This window comes from Silene latifolia, chromosome 2 (assembly GCF_048544455.1).
Source record: "Silene latifolia isolate original U9 population chromosome 2, ASM4854445v1, whole genome shotgun sequence".
NCBI lineage: Eukaryota > Viridiplantae > Streptophyta > Magnoliopsida > Caryophyllales > Caryophyllaceae > Silene > Silene latifolia.
Window position 1 is genome coordinate 29,490,344 of NC_133527.1, and position 12,449 is coordinate 29,502,792.

At 33.1% G+C, this 12,449-nt stretch overlaps 2 protein-coding genes across 2 annotated transcripts; both read right to left on the reverse strand.

Annotated features, from left to right (window-relative positions):
- Positions 1–1,603: 1,603 nt before the first annotated feature.
- LOC141638282 (uncharacterized) lies at positions 1,604–3,322 on the reverse strand. The gene has a single exon (XM_074447692.1). The coding sequence runs from the start codon at positions 3,320–3,322 to the stop codon at positions 1,604–1,606; it is 1,719 nt and encodes a 572-aa protein (XP_074303793.1).
- A 5,031-nt stretch (positions 3,323–8,353) lies between these two features.
- Positions 8,354–9,460, reverse strand: LOC141638288 (uncharacterized). The gene is made up of 4 exons (XM_074447695.1): positions 9,426–9,460; positions 8,803–9,088; positions 8,495–8,720; positions 8,354–8,403 (listed from the first exon to the last, which is right to left on the reverse strand). The coding sequence occupies exons 1-4, from the start codon at positions 9,458–9,460 to the stop codon at positions 8,354–8,356; spliced, it is 597 nt and encodes a 198-aa protein (XP_074303796.1).
- Positions 9,461–12,449: the final 2,989 nt, after the last annotated feature.

Consider the following 12,449-nt stretch of genomic DNA (forward strand, 5'->3'; position numbering starts at 1 on the left):
GAACTTAGTGTATAAAATGATAGGAAAAAGCCTCTAAATGCTTAGATTCCTACAAAACATGTTAAGACAAGCAAATACACTAGAACAACAAATATTAGCTTATGACACTATGATAAGTGCTAATTAACAAATAAAATGGAGCTAATATAGGGGATGAAAGTATATAAAATATGCACTTATCAACTACACTATCCTTTGGATTAATGGCAGCCAACATCCAATGATTACTACAATTTATAAAATTAACAATCAGCATCGCATTAATAAGTAGCATCAAACCGGAATAATATAATTAATAGTAGCTCGTATGAAAAAAAAGATACATACCCTTCAAAGTATGGAGCAAAAACAAGCTTTCGACCCCTTTCACAACCCGTACATGTCATAGCCTTAACAATATAGTCCGACCGATCATCTTCATTTTCAAAACTAGCGAACTTGGACAATGATGTGGGGCACAAGAATCCATATGAGGTTGTACATTGAATACTCACTACTAGTTCAGTTAAATACCTACCAAAAAAAAATTGATAATTGCTAAATTAAGCATAAATCAGCAAACATATCATAAATCAGTTTAATGATTTCGGAGCATTCAGATTCTTTCTTTTTAGAATTATCTTCATGTTGAACACAGACAAGAGCGCCTTCCTTCACTAATTGTACAATCCCAAGAACGTTAAAGGCAGAGTGAATGTAAATAGCTCTAATTGATGGTGGCCAGGGGCGAATCCAGGATCTAAAATATGGGGTAGCGAAAATTTCTAAATATTTTACCTATTAAAATTAAATAAGCGCAAATATCAAAATATATACGGAGTAACTTTTAAATTAATGTCTCATTTGTGATTACCCATACCCATTATATATATTTGAAGGTTAACACTTCCAACATCTAATTTATGTGAACATTTGTGTTAAAAGCGTAACTAACAAAAACCTTATTATATTGAGTTAGAAGTATAGGACTTGTACACTTTCATCAATCTTTCAAACGGATATTGATACCTCAAATAAACTGGCCCAAGATATCTAATCTCTCTAACCAAGTGTACAGTTAGATGAATCATGATCGTGAAAAAGGAAGGAGGAAAATACATTTCAAACTGACAAAGAGATAAAACAATTAGTTTTTGCAAGGAGTCCAACTCTGAAGGATCAATTACTTTGTTGCATATGGCATTGAAAAAAAAACAGAACCTACTTATAGCGAATCGAACCTTTTTAGGTAAAATGGAACGAATAGCTACAGGTAATAATTGTTGCATCAAAGCATGAGAGTCATGAGACTTTAAACCAGTAAGCTTGAGATCTCGCATTGATACGAGGTTACTTATATTCGAAGAATATCCCTCTGGCACTTTAACACCATGTAAGCACTGACAAAACTCTATTTTCTCCTTTTTTGAAAGAGTGTGAGCAGCCGGAGGCAAATAAGCACGTGTTCCCTTCTCTTGCGGCGCTAACTCAGGCCTAATTTTCATATCCATCATATCTTTCCTAGCCGCCTTGTTGTCTTTTGACTTATTTGGAACATTGAGAAGAGTGTTGATGATATTATCACATACATTCTTCTCAATATGCATAACATCTAAGGAGTGTCTTATAAAGAGGTCACGCCAATAAGGAAGTTTCTAAAAAGGGGACTCATCTTCTTATAACCACGAGATGCCAATTTGGAACATTTCTTCCCATACGTAATCTGAATATCTTTTACCTTTTCATATACTTCATGCCCGGTTAATATCTTAGGAGGTGGACGATGTTCGGCTTTTCCATTGAACGCTTTTTGTAGCCTACGATATGAATGATCCTCATCTAAAAACCTACGATATCCTAAGTAGGCTTGCTTTCGAGAAAATGTCAAATAGCAAGAATCGACATCTTCACCACACAAAGGGCACGCCTCTTTCCCATGTACGGTATGCCCACATAGATTGCCATATGCAGGAAAGTCAGATATAGTGCATAATAACATTGCTTTTAAATTGAATACGCTATTTTGATAGGCATCAAAAACTTCTATCCCTTTATCCCATAATATTCTCAAATCGTCAAGAAGAGGAGCTAAATAGACATCTATATCATTACCAGGTTTCTTGGGCCCAGAAATCAACAAGGACAACATCAAATATTTTCGTTTCATGCATAAATATGGAGGTAAGTTGTAAATAGCTAAAAGCACCGGCCAAGTACTATGTTGACTACTCAAACTTCCATAAGGATTCATCCCGTCGGTTGATAATGCAAGACGAAGATTTCTGGGTTCTTTGCCAAACTCCGGATACTTAGAATCAATGAACTTCCACTCTAACCCATCAGACGGGTGTCTCAACTTCCCATCATTAGCTTTGGCAGTTTTATGCCACGTCAATAGCTTTGCATCTTCCTTATTCGCAAAAAGGCGTATCAACCTTGGAATTATTGGAAAATACCACAAAACTTTTGCCGGGATACCCTCCTTCTTTTTATACCGCCACTCTTTACAAACCGGACAGTGAGTGCATGTCTCATATTCTTTGCGATACAATATACAATCATTAGGACATGCATGAATCTTTTCATATTTCATACCAATTCCTCGAAGTATCTTCTTTGCCGCATAGGTGCGATTAGGAAGAACATTATCTTCGGGAAGCATGTCTCTCAACAATTCTAGGAGGTCATTAAAACTCTTGTCGCTCCACCCATTTTTAGCTTTCAAATTATATAACTTAACAATTGATGCCAATTTAGTGTATTTCTTGCAGCTCTTATACAATGGCATCTCAGAATCTTTTAACTTCTCTAATACAACACTTATGTCATCCAAATTATTTTCATCAAGGTCTTCATCATCATCATCTATAATATCTTCATCAATATTTATAGACGACTTCTCTTCTTCCTCATTCTCTCCACAAAAATCTCCCCAAATATTTTCAGAGTTATCATCAGACTCATCAACCGAATCAGAATTCATATCCATTCCCAAACCCGAATCTTCTTCTGCCGCATCAGAATCCTTTTCAATTAGATTAAAACATGTTTCTTTTTCCGTCTCACTAAATTGGATATTTATATCTTCTCTCATTCCTCTTTTTATGGTTCTAGATTCTCCGTGAAAAGTCCAGCGTCTATATTTTGGATTAAACTTTCTCTTCTGTAAATGAATTTGTACATCTGACAAGCTCATATGCGTCATATTAAGACACATATCACAAGGGCACTCCATACTAGATGTGTTTGTCACATTCTCTCTAACAAAGGCATAAAATTCAGCTAACCCGGCATCATATTCTGGGTCACCTTTTTTTGCATCAGACATCCAAGTACGCGCCATATTTATCTATATAGTTAATTATATAGATAAGTCAAATGTCAAAAGTTAGAAGACTAACTGAATACCAAATTGATAAATTCTGTACTTCAGAGAATCACATAAATTCTGTATTTCACTTTTTTTTCATTTGAATACGATGATGTGACACAATGCTAATAAAAGAGTGTCAAAAATGATTTGATGGAAGATGAACCTGAGCTAAATTCAAGTATAACAAAGTGTCCACATAAAAGAAAAAATAATTGATTAGAAAAAAAAAATAAAGGAAGCGATAATTATGGTTGTTATTTTAGAAAGCGATAAACTCATGTTCCCACACACCTCAAAATTGCCTATCTCCTAAATTAAGTTCGGGAATTGCCTCCAGAATTTACATGAACAGGACTGACATGATCACCTCCGAATTGACATGATCAGGATTTTTCTATCCCTTTTTTGCAACCTAATTGTTGTGCAGAAATTAATTCTTAATGTAGATCATAGAGTTCTTTCTAGGCTAGCCTTGGAAACGTAAAACAATTAGCATCTCTTGAACAAAGGACCGTTCTACAGTCATAAGACTTCTGTAGATCAATTTTCATCATGAGTCTAGGAGAACAAGCTTTCCTTTTAAATCACTTGATCAGGTCCCGACACATTAGAATATGGGCCACTATATCCCTCCCTTTCACAACGGCACTTTAGGAAGCACTAATGATATCAGGAAGGATAATGCTCAATCTGGTTTGTACAAATGTATAATTTTATATGCACAATCGATGAGTTCTGTTATTATGTTATGTACTTACTGTCTCAATCTGACAATTCTCGCTCAGTCACTTGTAATCAGTATACTGTTTAATGTGTCTGTTAAGTTATTTAATTTAGTTAAGCCTGGTTCGACAGGCGCATTTCAGTATTGACATTCAATATTTACAACCCTCTGCAAGACCTGTAAATCGAGAGTAGCTTTCACATTGTTTCCGGGCCCTTGCCCTTTGGTGTTCCAAACACAGTCAGCCAAGGTAGAAGGTAGAACCCAGAGACCATATGTAGCTGTGGCTAGGGATGGGAAACTTCATTATATATAATTTATTTAGTGTGTATATTTCCTTGAGTTACTAGTTCTGTTTACTTTTGACTTAGAATTCTAGTTGAAGTCTCATAGACATCTAGACACGGACATATGATTATCAATGTGCAAGTATTTAAACCACACGAAATATGATAATGATTTGTATAGGACAAATCTTTCCTAAATGAGGGGTTTAATTGGACAAATAACAAATTTATTATATGACATGATGTCTATGAGTAGGCTGTTAGGAAGTAAATCCCAGCCAAGGCTCGATCTTTTTTTTCTTTTGCCGGTTTAAAGCAATAATATACTGAAAATTTCAGGCTATGTAATTCTTTTGAGTTGATATAAAGATCTTTTTTTGAAAATTATCTTGCAGAATAGTGTTCTGATCAGAGAACCCTGAGATGCTAGATACTACTAGTTTCAAAGATCTAGATGATTACTGGTAGTTCCGTTTTGAGCTGACATTGGAAGGAAGACCTACACAGGTTATCCTAATTACCAAAACTTGAACATGCCGATCAATTGATGCTTATATGATTAGTTGAACACGATTTATTATTTGTCATTTTTTATTTCTAGCTGACCTATTTCTGAAATTAATCAAATAATTCATTGGTTTAATGAATTATCAATGATGGCAGGGGAGAGATCCATCAACGGACTTTAGGTATTTTAGCATTCTTTTATCAATGCTCTATCTCTGATGCTCTAAATATGGGGTTACTGAGCCTGGTATTAGGCCTCTGATCCCTACATATTTGTAAACTAATGGTTGAAGAATAGGACCTAAACTTTATTGAAGAATCTAAAAACTATTGTTGCCGTGTATCATTTGCCATAATTCACCAATTTTATGGCAAATGATCATAAATTTCCCATTATAAGGGCTGGTCTCATGATAATCTAACTATAAAACTGTCTTACACGAAAGAGCTTGCAGTAACAAAGATTGATAAATTCAGCAAAATCAACAATTAAACAAATAAGCACAAGCAGAGTAAGGGGATTGGGGATAAGCGCAAGCAAATTAACGAAAAATTGGAGCAATAGCACAAGCAGATTAACGAATTCTCAGAAATAAATGCAGAATATGATTGATTTCATTGATTTCATTGATTTCATTGATTTCATTGATTTCATTGTTCAATTATGATAGTTACGAAATCAATTTGTACTAAATAAACGATTTATCAGGTACATAATGAAGAATATGACGATTGACACACACCTCGATAAGGCGATGAACGGCTGGCGGTGATCGGTGCTAGGCTGTTGCTTTAGGGCGATGATGAATAAGAAGGTCGGGGCGGTGGTTTGCGAGACGCTGGTGGTTGCGTCAGATATGAACGACAGACGATGATGGTAGTTTATGTGCTTTAGGGTATAAGGAAGGGTTTCATGTATATCGCGTATTGTTTGAATAATAAGCAGAGGTATAGCAGGTTTGGGATTTTGGATTATACAAGAAGACGGTCGACTAATATAACCGTCTTGTATTTTAATAAGAAGACGGTTGTATTGACCAACCATCCTTGTTAATTTTACAATGAGGACGGTTATCTCTATTAACCGTCCTAAGTATGTATTCAATAATGGCGCCAAATTTTTTGACTGATATAAGACGGTTCCGTGTCCAACCGTACTCTAAGGGGCGTCCTCTTTGAGTAAAATTGTAGTAGTGATAGGCTTGGTTGACAAGCCGGACTGCTTCATGCCTCTTAATCCAATAATTTCGTTGATGTTCAAAGGATGCTTTGATTAATGGGTGTTGATTGGCAGGAAGCCCGGCGAGAACCTTCATATCATCTGTAATCGTTTGTGTAAGCCATTCTTCGTTGTTGATAAAATTAGGGTTCATTGCCATGTTGTGCAAATTTGTGTAATGAGGATGAAATATTGTTATTTGATTAATGAATGTTAATAAAAGATGCTTTAACATTTATAGTCACATTTATAAATTTTTTCAAAACCGTTGGTAATTAATTTCTAAACATTAATTACCTAATTAATGTAAATTGACTTATTACCAAATATTTTAAACCTACGTATTTGCAATAAATAATTAGAAAATAAAATACTCTACCACGCATATTCAAGAAAAACACATACATAACAAGGAATTAAAAGACGCGCGGTTTCAACAACACTAATTAGAATAATAATAATTAATCAACATAATCATCTTGTAATTCCCCTGCGATTGAGATAAGTATTGGGAATTCAATATGTGGATTATTAAGAGGCACTTGTTCCGCCTCCCATGAACGAGGCACATTGTCAATATTTTAAACTTACGTAATTTGCAATAAATAATTAGAAAATAAATACTCTACCACGCATATTCAAGAAAAACACATACATAACAAGAAATTAAAAGACGCGCGGTTTCAACAACATTAATTAGAATAATAATAATTAATCAACATAATCATCTTGTAATTCCCCTGCGATTGAGATAAATATTGGGTATTCAATATTGAATTATTAGGAGGCACTTGTTCCGCCTCCCATGAACGAGGCACATTGTCAATAGTTGCTAAATGACTACTCATATCCTTCATAAAACTTTTAAAACTAGTAGTCATGTCATCCAAGTAGGTTAGATCCACAAATTGTGAAGCTTTTTTTTGTGACTACCTTTTGGAGTCTTTCTTTCCTCATTTTATTGGCATGAGGAGGTTGAGACTGAGTATCACTTGCAATTGAGAAATGTGATTGATATACAAAACCATCATCATCATCACTATCATTGTTAAAGTTCACTGTCTTCTGCTCAAGATGATTAATATAGTCATCTGGCAACTCGGGAGTAATGTCAGTAGCTCTATCAAGACCAAAAACTTCATCTAACTTCTCAAGATAAGAAAAAGGAGTCCTCCAGCTTTAGGGTGAGTCTGAAAAGGCATATACATTAGCAATTATATAATATAAAACTTAAGAAATTTAATGATTTAGAGAAAGTGTAATCTATTAATCAAGAGTGACAATTACCTTGAAAAAGCCCTCGTAAGCTTGTCTCTCACATTTTATCATTTTAGTTTGGTCATCCCATTAAAAGCCTGATGTTCTACTCACCGTTTTAGAAACAACTGCATACTTATATATCTTTAAACCACTTGTACTTTGATTCAATATGAGGAACAACTTTCAAACCACAACCTGGAAACTAGGTGTTTAACATTAATTCTAGTTGATTTAAGTGGCCATTTTTGAACCCTCCTTCTCCTTTCCATTGTTGGTCACCACTCAACTCCAACAAACAATCAATTAAACCTTCTTCTTCCTCTTTTCTCCAAAAAACACTTATTCTTTCCCCTTCCACCAACATATGTTTGAGTGTTCGTATCCATCCTAATCAATATCAAAACAGTACATAATATCAAAGCAAACTTTAATACAATGGTCCTCAATGCAACCAAATTAATTAACAATAATAAAGTTCAAAGTTCAAAACCAAACAACAATTAAATTAGGATAGCAAAACTGTTCAACAAAAAACTAAAAACTTAAAATATGAATAATAAAAACTAATTGTTGAACATGTCATGTTTTCCTAAGTAGCCCTCCATGCATTAAAAAATGTTTGAGCTAAGTTATTCCTAAAATTAGTCAAAGCATTTGACGACAAAACATGAGTTATGTATTCATCTTCTTCATCACTTTCATCATTTTCATCGCTTTCGTTGTCGCTTTCATCCGAATTCTCATTAACCCCAACCTCGAGATCAGTTGGCATGTACTTTCGAATTAACTTATGTATCAAAGCACATGCTATAACTATACGACCTTGGTGCGAATTGGAAAAAATTATGGATTTCCTAGCATTCCCCACCTTCCTTTTAATAAACCAAAACACCTTTCAATTACATTCCTTGCTTTGGAATGTTTCATATTGAAATACTCCTCCGCACTTACAGGTTGACGATCCCCCTATTCTTTTAAATGATAACGATGTCCTCTATATGGTGCTAAAAATCCTCACAATTAGTGTATCGAGCATCTACCAAATAGTAACAACCTTGAAATACAATGAAAAAAGTTTAGTATTAATTGAAATAAAGTCAACTAATACTTAAAGTTTTATTAGCTATTATCATCATTTTTATTACCTTTAGGCACCTTTATACCATTAGGCTTGGAAATTGCTTCCCTTAATACACGACCATCATGAGCAGAACATTCCCAACCAGGCAAGATAAACACAAATTCCATCTTTGGTGTGCATACTCCTAAGACGTTCATTGCAAGGTTGCCTTTTCTTGTTCGATATCGCCCCCTTTCCTCATTTGCCACATGAACTCTTACAAATATACCATCTAAGGCTCCCAAGCAGTTCTATAATATCCATATAAAAAATATTATTTACTTGTACGTATAAAAATAATGTTATTAATCAATGAGTCAATTTATAAATTACCTTGAAAAATTTCCTTCTATTGTTCTCGGAGTCCTCTGGTATTGGAGTTGGTTTTTTTAGTAAACGATGATGCAACTTTAGAACCGTAAGGAGATACAAATTGAACTGTCTACTCACACTTTCACTACTTCGGTTGAAATATGTCTTGATCGACCTAATTTCTTTATGGTGAGCATAGCTACAATTTCTTCCAAACTCATACTTCGAGTACCTCTCAAATCCACCAATATCTCTAACCATCTCACGTAGTACATCAAATGTTTGACTATTCATACGTAGTTCACTCCTACAAGCAGTATCACTATCTCGAATCAAAGCATTTAAATTATATAATCTACGAAGTTTCTTATCTCTATTTAAGCGTACTCTACGTAAAGATAGACGTATTGTACGTAATACTAAGTACGTACTAATTATTGTATTTATAATAACAAATAGAGTTATAAGTAGGTCACTTTGTCTCCTCATGGTCTTCCTTATAAAGGATAGTCCATGTTCATCCATATCTGTATATAATTATATATTGACAAATTATTACCAACATTAGTTATCATATCATAGAATAGTGTTAAAAATAATATAATTACTCTTATAATAATGGTTCAAGTGCAAACTTCGATCACTTTGGCAAATTAACAACACCATTATATCTGTCCATAGTTCCAAACAACAACAAAGCTGAGTTACGCCTACACTACCAACAAGACTGCATGTTGGGAACATATTAAGACGCAAGTATAACGAAGGTAGTCTGGTGTGATAATGTGATCTAGTCATCCCAATCCATTGTTACACCCTATATCAGTGAGCATATACAAAATAAAATATACATGAACTTGTCAAATTAAGAAAATACAACAAAAAATTTCCCACATATAATTTAAGTTCACGTTCTTCATAATACAGAGAGGTAATCGAAATTTCGACACTAGAATAATGATGATTATCCAAAAAGCAATATGAAGAACATAGCATATTATCATTTTATAATGATTAAAATTAAAAAAGAAAAATCAAAATTACCTTGACTAATGTGGAAGAAGGGTTGAAATATGCTCAAAATATAATCCCCTGCCAAAGCAAAAGTGACAGCAGGTGGGTATATTGTTCTCAATTCCTTTTAATTTTCTTTTTCCCTTGTTTTTTATTTTCTTTTTCCTTTTTTTTTATTCCTAAGGGTTTGGAATGAGTGATAGCCACCTCTTTCCATGGGTATCAAAATACAAAAATTTCCAACCAAACACAAGGTATGAGTATAAGTCATTTTAAACCCATGCCTCAGCTCATACCAAAATTGCTTGAACCAAACACCCCCTAAGAGTAATAAACATTGACAAACATCGCCATGTTCTAGTTATGTTATGTAACTTTCCACTTATAATGTCCCATGTACTTCACTAATATTCTTTTGGAGTCCATGCATTTCATGATGTTATCTTGAATTAAGGTCATCTTTAATTGTTAGATGTTTTTAATTGTGTAGTCGTTTAACTCTGTTTAATTCTACTATTTATATTTGTAATTGTCATTATTATCTTTCGATTTTTTCATCAACTTTGTTTTTATGTGGTTAAACATATATGGCCTTATTATAAATCATGATCAGACACTTTAAAGATAAAAAATATCTGGTCTAAAACATGCAATTACTATGTTTACCTTACACAATGACATATTTGCTTTATTGTAGGTTATAAATGGCGAGACATCGTCTTGATAATTTTGATGGTTTAATAGCTAATCACCAAGACAGTAATTGAAATATTTTAATTTCGAAAACAAACGAAACGTCTTTATCCTATATAGGGATTCACTGTTCAGGAGGCGAAAGTTTATATGATCTTCATGTAGACTTCCGTGATTTGATTTTAACAATTCTGATTTAATCAATGTTATTTCCCATTATAGTTTTCAAGGGTTTAATGATGAAGTACTAGCCACAAAATGTTATTTTTGAAGAAAATTTAAATCAATTAGATTCTAATTGGTTTTTTAATGATATTTTGTATTGGTACATAATTCACCTACTTTATCCCACCTTAAACTATTATATGCCACATTGAAATTTAAAAAATTGATTGTTAGTTTCTTGTCTCTCGTTCAAATATTTGAAAAATCAACAAAATTTCGTCTTGTAATTAATCTAGACACGATGTTTGTCTCACCTAATGGAGCAATTTTTTTACCGAGTATGAGCCCATATGTTAGTATTTCGTGTCAAATTTATAATGTTTCTAAAAAATTTACAATTTACTTAAAGTTAAACTGTAATTATTATGTGTTCGATTGTTTTGTGTTAGGATCTTAACATGACCAGCCATATGAGAAAAAAGAGGTGATAACAATTCTTCAACATCTCGTCACAAGATGGGCAAATCATTCTGAGACCCTTGAGAGGCTGGAGTCAGTGTTCCAGCTTGCAACATGCTTATAAACGGACTGAAACGAATGCGAGACTCGTTCTTTCATGCTAGTGAGAATAGTGCACGTATGGTAATTATCATATTTGATACGTCACATTCATATTTATCGGTATATAGATTATTTGATTTTAGTTAAATATATTGTAGTCAACTCCTGGTAAGAAACTGAAACAGACATTAAGTTTCAGCACGTGTTCCAAGATTTCTTCCCCGTCATATGGTGGAATTCGCAAAATCACAACACCTAACAAACTTTAATGATATAGAACAAATGGTGATGTTCAAGTTAATAATTGTAATTTACTTATAATATTAGTTTCTCATTCTATTTTTTAAACATCAATTTCAAACATGTATAAACAATAAACAATATAAGAAATAAAAAATAAAACCCCAACAATTCTCGAACGGAATACGCATACCTATCAACATCTCGACCCTTGATGTTGCCCTTCTTTTCTTTTCATAAAATCACAGTATTGTTTTTAAAAAAAAGTCATATTTTATTTCTTTTCTTTACTCTACCAATTTCTACATATTTCAACCTACAATTAATAATTCATAACAGTAGATAATACCATATTTGTTTAATTAAAAATATCATTATTCCTCCTTATTTTAAAAGAGAGATATTAATAAAGCTAATCTCATTTGTATGATGTACATTCACAGTTTTAAGGCCGAAACTGGTAAGATTTTTGTTTTGAGTCATTGATAAAAATATGGACAATACAAAAAAAATTGAAAAATGACAACAAAAAATACATAATAATAACAATAACCGTGGTAAAATACTAATAAACTTAAAATAATTGTGACAAAATAGTAAAAAAAAAAATGGCAATGCATTGAGTTTTCTATATACTAAGTAGTAATTGACAAATTGGTAGAAAACTAAGTAGTAATTGACAAATTGGTAAAAAAAAGTTCTTGTTTGGACAAATTGGTAAAAAAAGTTTTTGTTTGGACAAATTGGTAAAAAAAATAAACAGTTGGGCAAATACTCAAAAAAGTATTCACTAAATAATTAGTGGGTGCTTAATTACAAAAACTAGTTCTTAATCACTCGTCTTTCGTACTACACATTATTTCGACCTTTCTTCCCAAAATGCATTTTTTTCATAAACTATTAAGATCTAACCTGACCTAGAAATCCGACTTAGCACAACCTCAATTTTTTCGAGTTCATGAGCCATTTAACCGAACTCCTTGACCTAAGATGAC

Coding starts and splice junctions, on each gene's coding strand:
- LOC141638282 (XM_074447692.1), bottom strand. CDS start 3,322: ATGGCGCGTACTTGGATGTCTGATGCAAAAAAAGGTGACCCAGAATAT.
- LOC141638288 (XM_074447695.1), bottom strand. CDS start 9,460: ATGGACAGATATAATGGTGTTGTTAATTTGCCAAA. Junction 8,721..8,802: donor ATAGAAGGAAATTTTTCAAG/GTAATTTATAAA, acceptor TGGATATTATAG/AACTGCTTGGGAGCCTTAGA. Junction 8,404..8,494: donor TGGTATAAAGGTGCCTAAAG/GTAATAAAAATG, acceptor TTGTATTTCAAG/GTTGTTACTATTTGGTAGAT.